A 13675-nucleotide genomic window follows, 5' to 3' on the forward strand; every position below is an offset into this window, starting at 1 on the left:
TTGTTATCTGAAGGCTTCATTTATTCTAGTGAAAATCTTTATATTTGTGCTAAGTTCAGAAACTGTTGGCAAAGTTGGAAACAAAGTAGGAGATGGGGGCTGCTTTTTTAAAACAGAAAAGCTTATGATCAGGATGAAGGTACATAACAGGGTGAATGCAGAGTGCTGTGGATAGAGGGGAACTGAAGCAGATTTAGAGTGCGGTTAAGCAATTGGTCACCGCCTTTTGTCTGAAGAGCACAGAGAGTGAGAGTAGTCCAGAAACTAAACAAGGCAGAAAGAGGAACATGGTGTCAAGGTTATAGTGGGGATTAGAGGCCTCCTGGCCCCAAATTATCAGCAAACGCAAACATTAACGTTGCTGTGAGCAAAGGATATCTCAAGAGGTTTGCACATTATCTCAGATAATGGACACATACTGCACATATACATACTATTTCAACAATGCACGTTTCCTTACCTGCATGTTTCCATACACATGTAATGTGTCTTAAAGGAACTGCCTAAAAATGTGACTGATTGCCACACACATTGCACTTATATGCCTCCAGGAGTATGCTTTCTTGCATTTCACATGTAAAAAAAAAATGCAGGCTTCTCATTGTTCACACATTTCTATAATATGCCCCAGTCGTGTATGCAAATAGACATTTACATTTGCCAAGAATATCGTGTGTTCTAACCACCACCACGCTGTATGGTTGCTGCATTATGTGCATTGCACAAGTATCAATGCACGCACACACACACACACATATATATCACCTGTGTGTATCACATTTTAGTCCCATATAAGTAACTCTGCAGTGCACTCACAGCACCCTTAAGTGCTACTAAACCTTGATATAATAAGAGATTGCCCTTCCCTCCATGAAATTTCTGCTCAAAAATCCTTGGAATCGGAGTGTGATAATCTTGTGGACACAGAGGGAAAACAGATCAAAAGAGCTAAGCTGTAAAGAGCTCTCTAAGGTAGGAGTGTTATAGAGCTAGAGAAGAAACAGATGTTATACCACTCTGGGCGGTGGAGATCCATCCCACGGGAAGTCCTTTCTTAGGACTGGTCTCCTGATACAGCACCTGTTACAGAGAGAGAATAGAGGGTCCATAGGTTTTTGAGGAACAGGAAATGTTTTTTCAGTCCAATTCCAAGTCAGAGTCAGATGATAACCTCTCCTCAGATATCTGATGGACAGCATCCTCCAAGGAGGTTACATTGAGAGAGGTTAAATTGCCATCTGGATTGACCCCCATTGGTTGGATGACTCGTTGTCTGCAATGGAAAGGAGAAATAGCACAGTCAAGAGAGGGGCTCCTCATGATAACATTCTTAGAGAAACCATCAAGGGGAAGCCTACATTAAGGACAGACCAGTAGTATGCCCACTTTGAGAAATGTAATTCATTTGTTGATCCTAGCAGAAATAGTATAAAATAGCCATACATACCACCACCAGTAAAAACAGCCCCAACCCTCCCTCAGTTTGGCATCTGGTACATGTGCTGGCACTGCTTTGCTCACATCCAGAATATAAATATTCACACCATGGACAAATGCTATTTGCTCAACTACATATGTTGCTCTATTAACATTTCTAGAAGAGAATTTGAAGCTTTCGGATGAGATTCAATTACTAATGGTTTTATATGACAATCTACAGTAACCCAACAATCTACAGATCATCAGGTTGTGAGGCAGATTTCTTTTCAGGCACCTAAGATTGGAGATTGTAGGAACTGAATCTGGTGCCATTGGCAAAGCATGTGCTCAGTCACTGAGCTACCTTTAAGGATCAAGTGGAATGACTTTTCCACTGCTTTTCTATCTCCTAGGCCCTTTTAGTCCATCAAGGGAACTTGGTCAGTGGATTCCAAATATGAAAAACATTTTTCAGTCATAAATATTCTTCAGGAGAAACTACTAAGCAACAACAAATGAATCCAATCAGAATGTAGATTTCTTAATCCCATTTAATCAAATGTAAATGAAATACTGTATAATCAGTGTGTCAAATCTAAGAGTGTTGTTTAGATTTCTTGGGTAGAGAGGATGTAATCTCCATATTTGGCCAGAAAGCAGTTTTTCATGCTCAGAAACCTGAACAGAACTGCCTACATTCTGACTGAAATCATTTTATATGATGAACCATTTCCACTGAAAGGAAAAATATTTTTTTGTTTGAAACTCAGTGGGAAATGTGGAGACTAGCTTGCTAATGAAGGCTTTTCCTTCATTTTACGGTGCACTGGAGCTCTATTTTTGGCTTCATCGCTAGTTAAAGGGCACATTAGCCATGCACCAAATGCTAATTATCAGCCTTTCTGAACCTTCATGACATACATCCTGGAAAAGTATAAGGGTGTGATTTTCAGAGAAGTTAAGGTCCAAATGCAAGTTTGTAACAATGCTAAAATTACACTGGAAACCCAGGAAGTGATTGCTCCAAAATCTTTCTCCGCTAATCTAGCTGGAAAATGCCTCAGGGGTCCTTCTGATTAGGCCATGTCAGCAGCAAAAGAAAGTGACATTGTAGTGGAAATACCATTAATGAAATGCTCAGACTAGCATTTCTGTCTGTCTAATGCACACTGGAAACATGGGGCATCTGCATAAAAAGACTGGCGGCTGCTCAGCAAGATGTCATTTGAACTCCTTAGGTAGATCCTGGACTCCTGCCCGCAGTACTCTTAAATGATGTATGAACAACTACTGTAGAGTGAATGCCTGCTGGGAAGGAGAATGGGTGGCATTAGCTGCCATCTGCCTTTGCAATAGTACTTCCTACTAGCAGCTAGCTAGAGTTATCACTACATAGCCTGCAGAATGAACTTTGTGGAGATGACATTCAAATGTATACTGTAGGTAAGTGGTGTGCAATCCCCCAGGGTGCAGATTTCCATTATTCCCAGTCATTACACCCAGTTTATCCAAGGTGTTCATTTTCCAGCACAGATGAACCTAGAGCACTGTTTTTGGGTTCCACTTCCCCCTCAGGATTCTAGAAAATTTCTGCTTTAATATTATAACAAATATTTCCAATCCTCACTGTTGAGGAAGAAACTTAATGATACATGGTCAACATTTTCCAAGCCCTGCTACTCTAGTTCCAGTAGTCAAAAGGCCAGAATACCAGCACCCTTTTGGTATGGTCACCTGTCATTGCCTTCCTGTTGCTTGCCAAAAGTTCAATATAATTCTCCTAGTCCACTAGCAGTTACAAAACAGTCTAAATGTTTTTTTTTAAATGAGATGCACACTATTTCATTCCAGCAACCACATTTGAAGCCAATGAGTAAAGCCCTACTGTCACCAAATGATGGAGATCCAGTGTAGCTGTTGGTTACCATGAGAGAGGAGGGAAAGGCAACAGGGAGCTTGACACAGTGCATGGATTGGCACCCACACTGTGCTGAGCTCCCTGCTGCCATGCCCTCCCTCCACCTCTTAGTAACTCACAGTGATGCACAACATTGAGAAGCCAAGAGAGCAATGCTACCCCATCAGCCACCACTGATGGCAGGGCAGTACTTCACTCCTTTGATTCTTTCAATTGGTTCCACTTCATTCCCATTCAGTGACTGTTAACACATAATGGCTTAATGGACAAAATCATATTGATATCCTGTGCTACCAAACAGGCTCATGGCTGTTTTCAATGGCCTTTCTTGATGTTAATAGTCCTCTTTCCTAGGAGCTCACAATCTAAGACAGTCCAATGATTTGGAGGATAAAAGAGGTCAAATGTAGGTCAACAATTCAGAAATTATTCGTTTGAAGTCACCATGAGCTTGGAATTTCAGAACCTTCGATTTTAACTGGTTGACCTCTTTTAGCCTGCTCTTCAAACTGCTGACCCACTTCCCGATAAATCTTCTCATGGTACCTTGAAAGTTTGTCAAACATGTTCACCAGTTTCATTGCTTCAACCTCTTTCTGCTCATCTGTCATTCCCTCCATTGGGTTGGGAAGCTTTTCCTCCACACGTCCCGTTATAGGGTTAATGCTGTACGAGTCAGTCAAAACAACAACACACAGAAAGAAGGCAGAGCATGTTCATTTAAAAGGCAGATATATTGACCACTGGCATAATGACTGTTGACTGTACCAGAGATGTAGCAAACATTCTTCAACACTACATGCTACCTAAGACCAAATACTACTAAAAAATTGAAAATGGCACAGGATTCTTGCTAGGGCAAGTGGCAATCCACCTACTGACATGCATGCCAGTTTTGATCCCCATTTGGACTGGTTATTGTGGAAGCAAGGGAAGAGGAGGTTAGCAGCCCAGCAATCTAGTGCTATAATTCACATGCCTATTACAGACATATACCTTTAACATGAGAATACAAGGTGCTTTTGTGTCTCTATCCCCAAAGTGTCCAGAATAGCACTCTTTACTCAGTTCAATTCAATCTTATCCCTCTCATTGTCCAGGTTCTAATCTTCACCCCTTTCCCAGTAGTGTTCACTTCTCCCTCCTCTTAATTTCAATAGTCCCTACTTTAATAAATTTTCTATATGTGCAAATGCATTCACATGTATCACAGTATAAATGATGAGCAGGGGAAAATGGGAAGGGGTAGCAGAAGGAAAGAAAATGGACATGGGATTGTGAAGTTTGTGCTAATAAAACAGTTAACCAAAGAAATCCGCAAGATGGATTTAATCATGAATGATGGATATTCTGTATATATTTGGAATAGAAGGGAGAATCATCTGCTAATGAAGGGGATGGGAGAGATGGGACAAGGGATAGGAAGAGAGAAAGCTACCAAGATAAATGGGAGTGGGGAGGAGTCAGAACCTCTTTCATGACATAAAAGCTTTCGTACATACAGCCACCTATAAATGGAGTTCAAAACAAAAGGTTTGTGATGCTCTGCAGCAGATTATAGGGGAAAGCTGTTGGTCTAGACATACAACTGTGAAGATGTGGCAGACAGTGAATAAGGTCATTAGGCATGGAAGCAGATAACTACAGCATTAAACACAGGGAAATGAACATCATGCCAATAAGAACGTTGGAAAGAAAAAAATGAGTAATGGGTTGAGTGAGGAAAAGTTAACAAGAAAAGGACTTGTGCCAAAAGTAGAAGAAAGGGCAATACTTAAGGAAGCAATGCATACAAGGGGGTCCATACTTGGGTTTTGCCTCCTTGTATTCCTCTGTATCAGTGTCTTCATCCTCAGAGTATTCTCCTTCTGTCCGACCTCCTGTCATGAGGCCTCGGGCTGCCAGGAGCCCCGCAGCATTCCCATAACCCGTGTACTTCACAAACCGTGACACTGTTGAAGAAAATAAAGGCAAAAGGGTCATATTCTTCTGCTGCTACAAAAACAATCTGGAAAAGACTGCTGAATTCAAATGATCATAAAACCGACCCTTGCTTATCGGACCACCTTTCAAGGAAATGATTTCTTGCAAGCCTCTCAAGTCTGTAAGTCACATTCAGAGCTGCTTCACTTCACCTCTTTTGCCTCTCACTCTCCGCCTGCCGTACAGGCCCAGGGAATCCCCTTACCCCTGTAGCAGCAGGGAACCCAGCTTCTTTGACCGTTAAATATATTTGTATTACTTTTACCTCAAGCAAATATAATATCCACACTAGAAGAAATGTGTGAAATGTCATATGGGACTGGTTGTAGGCATCTATGGGCTGGCGCATGTATTTGGAGGGAAACAGTCACTTTGCAAAGGAAAAATATGGAAAACTGTTGCCGTTGTCCTAACATTCAGCAAAAAGAGTTACAGTGGTGCCCCGCAAGACGAACGCCTCGCAAGACGGAAAACCCGCTAGACGAAAGGGTTTTCCGTTTTGGAGGCGCTTCGCAAAACGAATTTCCCTATGGGCTTCCTTCGCAAGACGAAAGCCCATAGGGAAATCTCCGGGACAGCGGGGAAGCGCAGCGCTTCTTCCCCACTGTCCTCGGACCTCCTCCGAAGGCTGGCGGTGGGGCGGAAAGCCCTTCTCCCCGCGCCAGCCTTCGGAAGGCTCCTCCGAAGGCTGGCGGTGGGGCGGAAAGCCCTTCTCCCCGCGCCAGCCTTCGGAAGGCTCCTCCGAAGGCTGGCGGTGGGGCGGAAAGCCCTTCTCCCCACGCCAGTCTTTGGAAGGCTCCTCCGAAGGCTGGCGGTGGGGAGAAAAGCCCTTCTCCCCACGCCAGCCTTCGGAAGGCTCCTCCGAAGGCTGGCGGTGGGGCGGAAAGCCCTTCTCCCCGCGCCAGCCTTCGGAAGGCTCCTCCGAAGGCTGGCGGTGGGGCGGAAAGCCCTTCTCCCCACGCCAGCCTTCGGATGGCTGTCCTGAAGACTTGCGGTGGGAGGAGGGTTTTCCTTCCCACCGCCAACATTCAGAATGCTGTTCTGAATGTTGGCGGTGGGGAGGAAAAACCCTCCTCCCACCGCAAGCCCCGGGAACAGAGGAGAAGCGCTGCGCCCCTTCCCCTCTGTTCCCGTACCTGTCCTGAAGGCTTGCGGTGGGGAGAAAAGCCCTTCTCCGCACCGCCAGCCTGGCAAGCGGTTTCCATAGGAACGCATTAATTGATTTTCAATGCATTCCTATGGGAAACCGTGCTTCGCAAGACGAAAAACTCGCAAGAAGAAAAAAACTTGCGGAACGAATTAATTTCGTCTTGCGAGGCACCACTGTATTTAATTGTGAAGCGAGGCCCTTTGATTGAACTTGAGAGAGAATATGTAAGTATGTGGCTATCAAAGCTTAAGTTTGGAATTCCTCCCTTTTTACAATGAATATTTTTCTTTCCTAAGTGTATCTCTAGTCAGTGAATGTTTAGGGTGAATTATTTGGTTCTGTTTCATTCCATCCTTACCCAGGCAATATGCAATTTTGCCTTATGACTCTTAAGTGAATTGCCTCAGCTCTTAGCAGCCAAGACACCATTAAAACATATTCTGCCTGTCTACCCCAGTGCTTTGAATCTTTCAGCAGATATGAAGTTGGATGGATCAGTCTATTCACTCAATTGCTTTTTCAGACAGTCAATGTTACAAGACATTGTAACATACAATGTCAGACATACAATGTTACAAGACAACCTTCACTAGGTGAAATAGAACATGGAAAGGCACACACCACTCTCCTTGCAGAGAACAAAGAGGAATTCCGCAGCACAGTGCTTGACATCAGTGTCAATGTGAGTCATGAGGCGCACAAGCTTATTTCTCAACAAGTTCCCCACCTCCGGTCTATTTTTCACATCCCGCAGTGGAGGGAGTACCTGCAATCCGTTGGAAAGGGAAGAGTTATTTTAAAAGGCCTTCCTATTACGTTGGTAAATATTGCTCCAAAAGTGCCACTACATCTTTGCAGAAACCATCATGGTGACTTTTGCAACTTTTACATTAGGCAGACACATGACCACTCACACTCATATAGCAAGGGAGCACACAACTTCAAGGCATTTTTCAAAACAATAGGATCACACACAATCTTGGGAAACAATTTCAGTCTTTCTGCAGTATATATTTCCAGAATGATGGCACGGGTGGGGCTTGCCTTACATTTTTGCTGGATCAATGGAAGCATTATTGCTTAGGATCCTACGTAATTTAAATACGGTACCTTAGCTTTAAGGAATTTCCTGGTCTGCCGATGGGCTCGAGCACTCTCAGTCAGCAAGTTCAGCACAGGGGTCAGGCTCTCCTTAAGCTTGTGACCCTATAGAAGAGCCCACAAAAAGAAGGTAATAATAATAATCACAGCCATGTTGTTTCCCATGTAGGGAAAAAATACATCAGAGTACATTTTTTTTATGGAAGGATCTAAAAACATTAGTTTCCTTTCTCTGAAACAGAGCAGGTAAATGGCAGCTCAGCTGCAGGCAACATAATAATAAATCATCAGAGTAGATCAGGCACCCCCAACCTTTGGCCCATCCAGATGTTTTGGACTACAATTCCCATCATTCCTGACCACTAGTCCTGTTAGCTAGGGATCATGGGAGCTGTAGGCCAAAACATCTGGAGGGCCGCAGGTTGGGGATGCCTGGAGTAGATCATAGGCATAGCCAGAGAGGTGGGGGGGCAGCTGCCCTCCCCAATCAAGTAAATAAATAAATAAATAAATAGAAATACTTAACTGACCAATTGCATCGAAGATATATCTGTTCTTCCCCCCCCCAACATAAAGTCTCCCCCCCCCCCAAAAAAAAATCCTGGCTCCACCCATGGAGTAGATATACCTTATAACTCATCCCTTTTCTCAGATGAAACTTTATGGTATAAGAAATTCAGGGTACCCACCAAAACCTGTAACACTCTGTAGTTCCCCCCTTCCTCTCTAAGAAATATTACAGTGTATTTCATTGGCTGCATGAAAAGAATCTGAAGTAAATGTGGGTGTGAGGCAATGAGGAACTTTTCACCCACCCTGTCAAGACGTCGGTCAAGGAAATCCAGCAGAACATTCACAGCATCCATGTTGACTCCCATATATTCAAGCGAGCCCGGATGCACCTTGGGGGCCAGCAGGACATCCAGACACTTGAGAGGCAGATTGCCCAGAAGGTTGACTGTGTGGCTGAACATGCAGTGCAAGACAAAATATGCAAAGGAAGTAGCCTCCACATCAACAAGGAGCCATTTTGTTTTGTTGTTTAAAACCTGACAAAGATCTAGTTAATTTCCATTTTCAAGCACCACGGGAACAAGACCCAAAACTATCCTTTCCTTGGCATCGTGGCAAGACTATAAACACTCCTGAGAACATTTAACAATAGCATTTACTTCTCCCATGTACTGCCTCAATTTTCTCTTCCCTTCCTTTGATGTTTTCTGATGTCCATTTTTAGATTATATCAAACTAATTCTTTATAAAGTGCCATGTACTATATCATCATCAACAACAACAACCAGTAGCCAGTGGCGAAGCAACATGTGGCAGCCCCCGGAGCGGAGAACAGGCGTGGGCGTGGCTGGTGCACGTCCCAGGGGCGTGGCGCGTCGCCTGCGGGGGCATGGTGCACATCCCAGGGTTGCGTGTCCTGGGAGGCAGTCACGATGGCACCCATTCCCCAAACAGTACCTGGTGCGGCACGCTGCCCCCCCCGTATGGAAGTGCAGGTAGCACTATATCAATCGGTATCAGCAACTAAAGTTCTTAGGTACTAACTGTGTCAAATAGACCTGACCCCCAGATTCTTGACTACTCAAGCTGTATGGCGGTCATGATAATGTTTTTTGTTCCCCCAGCCAATCCAAGTTTTTCACCAGGATAATCACCTGTGAAATTCTTCTGTCCGATCTTCACCATCTGCTGAAATCATCAGGCAGTGACGGAGGAGGGCACCCAAGCGTCGGTACAGAGCAGCATCTTCCTGGCCCCAAAACACAATGAAAAGCCTGATTATGAGAAAGGAACACATCTCTCTTGTGCACAGTCTGTTGGCAGCAAAAAGCTACGCTTTACAGTACGTTCTCAAAATGGAATGTAATTCTAGTCCAAAGAAAAACTGTGCCCAAGGAAACTAAAAATGTGTGTAGCTGAATTACCCTGCTCAGAATACAGCCCTTAACAGAGTTCCTGGCACCATTTTGTGGAGAAATGTGGGCATAGTAACCAAAGTAGGGCTGAATGAAGTAGTACGAGACTCCTTCATTCAGCATTTCTTTCTTCTCTTGACCCCTTAGCCTTCTCTCTGGGTGTCTTGATTATGCTCCCACAATTTTGTCTAAGCTGCATTCTTCCTTCTCTTTCCCCACAATGTAAAATTATGCAAAACAACAATTAAATTAGGCAGCAAGAATATAACGGTTAAATTAAATTAATTCATACATACACAAACACGGCAAATTCCAATTTTTTTTTAAAAAAAATATCCAGTCATGGAATTTGGATTGTCTGGTTGCTGAATCTGGAATATTTTCTTAATGCAGAACTCCAGATGCAAATATTGTTTCCCTACAGAGGTATCTATATTTCTTCTGCCACACTTTACCCTCTCTTCTGCTGCTTCATGTTTCATTTATTTATATTTTTAAAGGTTTATAAACTCACATCATAAAATATCAGAGCAGAATACATAAAACCCAAAGTAATTTTGTTGAGGATTTCTACAATTGAGCAGTATAATTTGGATGAAATAAATAAATAGTATAAACTAGACACCCAGAAATTATATCCTTCACAGGTCTCCCTGAGCTCACAGTTCATTACTAATCCAGAAAGTGAGAGAGACTCTGGATATTTTAAATAGCTTGATCTGGTAGGTTTTCATCCCGATTTAGTTAGTAAACAGACACTGGCAGTACCTTGCCAACACTGCTGCTTACACCTCAACACCCACAATGCTAGGCTTTCTTTCTTGAGTTGTCATGCATTGCTGAAAAATAGATTCCACCAGATTGTAATATATCTGATTTTACCATGTTTTAGAACAGGTCTGTGGAAGCAAACATAACATAATTTTAGAAATGAATGTTTTCATTCATTTAGCCTTTCTTTTTTATTGGCTTCGAGTGTGCAGGAATTTGTGCTTTTCTATGTTGATAAATAGGCCTGTTTATAACAAGAGTCAGCCAGTGGGCATGAGCAGAATTGACCAAATATGTAGTAGGCGCTCCCACAAAACAAGTCAGAAATGCAGGGGGGTGGGGTGAACTAAGTCAGGCAACCTGCCCCCTTCCTTTCTTAAATGGTGTCTATAAGCACAGGAATCATGGATGAAAGAAACAGATACATAAAAACAGAAATACATCACAAAATTGAGCTACCAAAAGCTCTGAGTGTCTTACCTCATCTACCTCCCTCTTGCTGGTGTCAAATGTGATATTGAAGAGCACTTTCAGGATCTCCATGGCACGCTCCACCTCCTGCCGAGGTAAAGGAGCAGAAGGGTTCCCTTCAGCAGCTACCTCGTGAGGGTCTAGCCACTTGACTCCCAGGGTCAGTTCCAAGGTATCTGTCATCAGACCGATACCCCGGAGTTCCTGCGCAAGCTGCTGCCGGATGTCCACCCTCAATGCCGTCAGCAAGAAGAGAAGGCGCAAGTCAAAGAACTTTATATCGTGCGGGAGGTTTCTCTCGTTGTAGAGTTTGATGCGGTCTGTGAGGCCCACCACGAACCGGGCTTCGGAGGTCAGCTCCTGAGCCCGGGGACTGCTGAAGACAATGTTGCAGAGACACTTCAGTGCCTCCAGGATCACTTCAAGGTCTGGAACCTCCAGAATCTGCTCTTCTGCGTAATCAATCCCCGCGTGCCTGGCCAGCGTCTTCAGGCCTTCCATGGTTGTGAAAGGGCCAAGGCAGCTTTTGTCTCGGGACAGGATCCGTATGCTTTCCAAACAGGTGACCTGGCAGGATGGCTGCAGCACCCTCTCCAGAAACTTGATCAGAAGCGCAGCCAGTTTCTGAAGAATTACAGAGGTGGCGGGTGGGAGAAGAAAACGAATAGTGAAGCAATAAACGTCTATGTGAAGAAAGAAAATTATGTCTGCGCTAGTGGATTGCACAGGTTCAACGAGCTACGTTGTACCTCAAACCTGCACAACCCATCCAGTGCCTCGGGCCATATCCATCTTGGTCAGTCACTGCCAGTTTGGACCCCATTAGTACATCTGTGACACATGTTAATATACTGTACCACTTATTATTTGACTGTAGAACAGTTTATAATTTTTAAATATAGTTAAAATAAATGAGGCTTTTTTTGCCTAAATGTGCACTGCTCTACACTTGCTTATATTGGGCAGGTTAAAAATTTAATAATAAAAACAGCAGCAGCAGCAACTGCATTTGCAATTTTAATGACAAGTTCCCTGCAATTTGCAGATATGCCTTTGGGACTCCTCTCAAAACCTCTGGCGTTGGTGGCAACATTCTAACTCTAGGTTATTAATGAGCAAGTTTAAAAAAGCAGGTTTAAAAATGATCCTTAAGAGGATTCCACTTTCTATACACACACCCTCATTGGTTTTAGTGATATGTAGTTCTTTGCTTTCTGCAGGCCACAATAAAGCAGCAAAATGATGCAAAAGTGAGTGGAGTAGTGCCATGGTGGACCTTCAGTGAAAACAGATACAGTATTTAAAAATAGGCACATTTGTAGTTTCATAGGTTTCCTCTCTTTCTCTCTCTCGTCTTCTCTTTGTATCCTTTTATTCTGCAACAGGTAAGGTAAAGGGACCCCTGACCATTAGGTCCATTCGTGGACGACTCTGGGGTTGCAGCGCTCATCTTGCTTTACTGGCTCAGGGAGCTGGCGTACAGCTTCCGGGTCATGTGGCCAGCATGACTAAGCCGCTTCTTGCGAACCAAAGCAGCACACGGAAATGCCGTTCACCTTCCTGCCAGAGTGGTACCTATTTATCTACTTGCACTTTCATGCTTTCGAACTGCTAGGTTGGCAGGAGCAGGGACCGAGCAACAGGAGCTCAACCCGTCACGAGGGATTCTAACAACCGACCTTCTGATCGGCAAGCCCTAGGCTCTGTAGTTTAACCCACAGCGCCACCTGCGTCCCTTTCCGAAGCAGGCTATGGGTCAATTTAATCCAAATTCAGTAAAGGTACAGAGGTGTATCTATTTTTGGAGCATTATCAGCACTTGTTTAAATGCCTTTTTAACTGATGCTAGTGAACAGGACTGCTTATGGAAAGAACTATTGTTCTCCTCAAAGACTGGTGGCTTATTTCTGTCAGAGTTCAAATCCAGAGAAGAGAAACTGAAAACAGCTGTGGGGTGGGAGAAGAGAACAAGTCACAGTAGCTTTCTGCCCTGAAAGTGAATGCAATAAAGATATCTGCATAGTCACTGTATGCAGTTACATCTTGGATGATCCCCCTTTTCTTTCTGCAATTTGGCTATGCAGTAAAACTCAAGGAAGCTTCCTTGAACAGATAAAATTATACTAGCTGGTGCACCTACTGAAAATGTGCCTGCCAATGTATGACCCTATTTATTAAATTTATATCATGCCTTTCCACATAATGACGCCCAAGTTGCCCAATATCAAGTAAAATAAAAATACAACATAAAATAATCCCATGCACATAAAATACCTATAAAGCAAGCAGGTAAAAAACATGTCAATAAAACTGCCAGTTAAAAACAGCAACGGTACTTTTTATTATCTAAAATAGTTAAATAAATATTTAATAATCAAATATTTACCCATCTATCATAATAGTATTAATAAGATTGGTTATACTTATCATTAGTAATTGTTCATATTATTTTAACAGTTAAATAAAAGTTAACTATATTATTTTAAATAGACCTTTTAGACCTATATCAACAGAAATGTTGATATAGAAGGATCTCAAACACTACAGCTTTACAGGACTTATGGTTTGATGTAATTGGCTTAGCACTGCTGCCTCATCAAGGAAACTTCATGAGGGAACTGAGCTCCCATTATTTATTGTGACTGTGCCTCCTCATAGAAAGGCCTTTCTGTATAAGCACCTCACACAACTACTAGTCAAGTAGATTATTTGCTACTCATCTCACGGCTCCAAGACTGGGGTGGGGGGTGGGGTTAACAAAAGAAATGGGACCTGAATGCAACAGGTGCCTTGCTATCAAACTGTACTCTGCTTCTTACCCAGCATGTGGTTTTATGAGGCAGCACCATCAGCCACCCTCTAGCTGCTACCAGCATGATTTCATACTTCTTGAGGACCATAATATACATGAAGCATGCTTTTGAACTAGACACT

At 43.2% G+C, this 13675-nt stretch overlaps 1 protein-coding gene across 7 annotated transcripts in view; it reads right to left on the reverse strand.

Annotated features, from left to right (window-relative positions):
- The window catches only part of RIC8A (RIC8 guanine nucleotide exchange factor A), a 23817-nt gene continuing 10142 nt past the window's right edge, over positions 1 to 13675 (reverse strand). For all 7 annotated transcript variants that reach the window (XM_081212416.1, XM_081212410.1, XM_081212415.1 and 4 more), the window contains 8 exons: positions 10751 to 11365; positions 9239 to 9333; positions 8387 to 8537; positions 7581 to 7676; positions 7092 to 7236; positions 5145 to 5289; positions 3884 to 4003; positions 1 to 1273 (listed from right to left, as the gene is read on the reverse strand). In XM_081212416.1, the coding sequence (XP_081068542.1) occupies positions 1138 to 1273; positions 3884 to 4003; positions 5145 to 5289; positions 7092 to 7236; positions 7581 to 7676; positions 8387 to 8537; positions 9239 to 9333; positions 10751 to 11242 (1380 nt within the window). In that variant the 5' untranslated portion in view covers positions 11243 to 11365 and the 3' untranslated portion in view covers positions 1 to 1137. The remainder of the gene's footprint in view (positions 1274 to 3883; positions 4004 to 5144; positions 5290 to 7091; positions 7237 to 7580; positions 7677 to 8386; positions 8538 to 9238; positions 9334 to 10750; positions 11366 to 13675) is intronic.

The sequence above is a fragment of the Podarcis bocagei genome (assembly GCF_964188305.1).
Source record: "Podarcis bocagei genome assembly, chromosome: 1".
NCBI classification, from domain to species: Eukaryota; Metazoa; Chordata; class Lepidosauria; order Squamata; family Lacertidae; genus Podarcis; species Podarcis bocagei.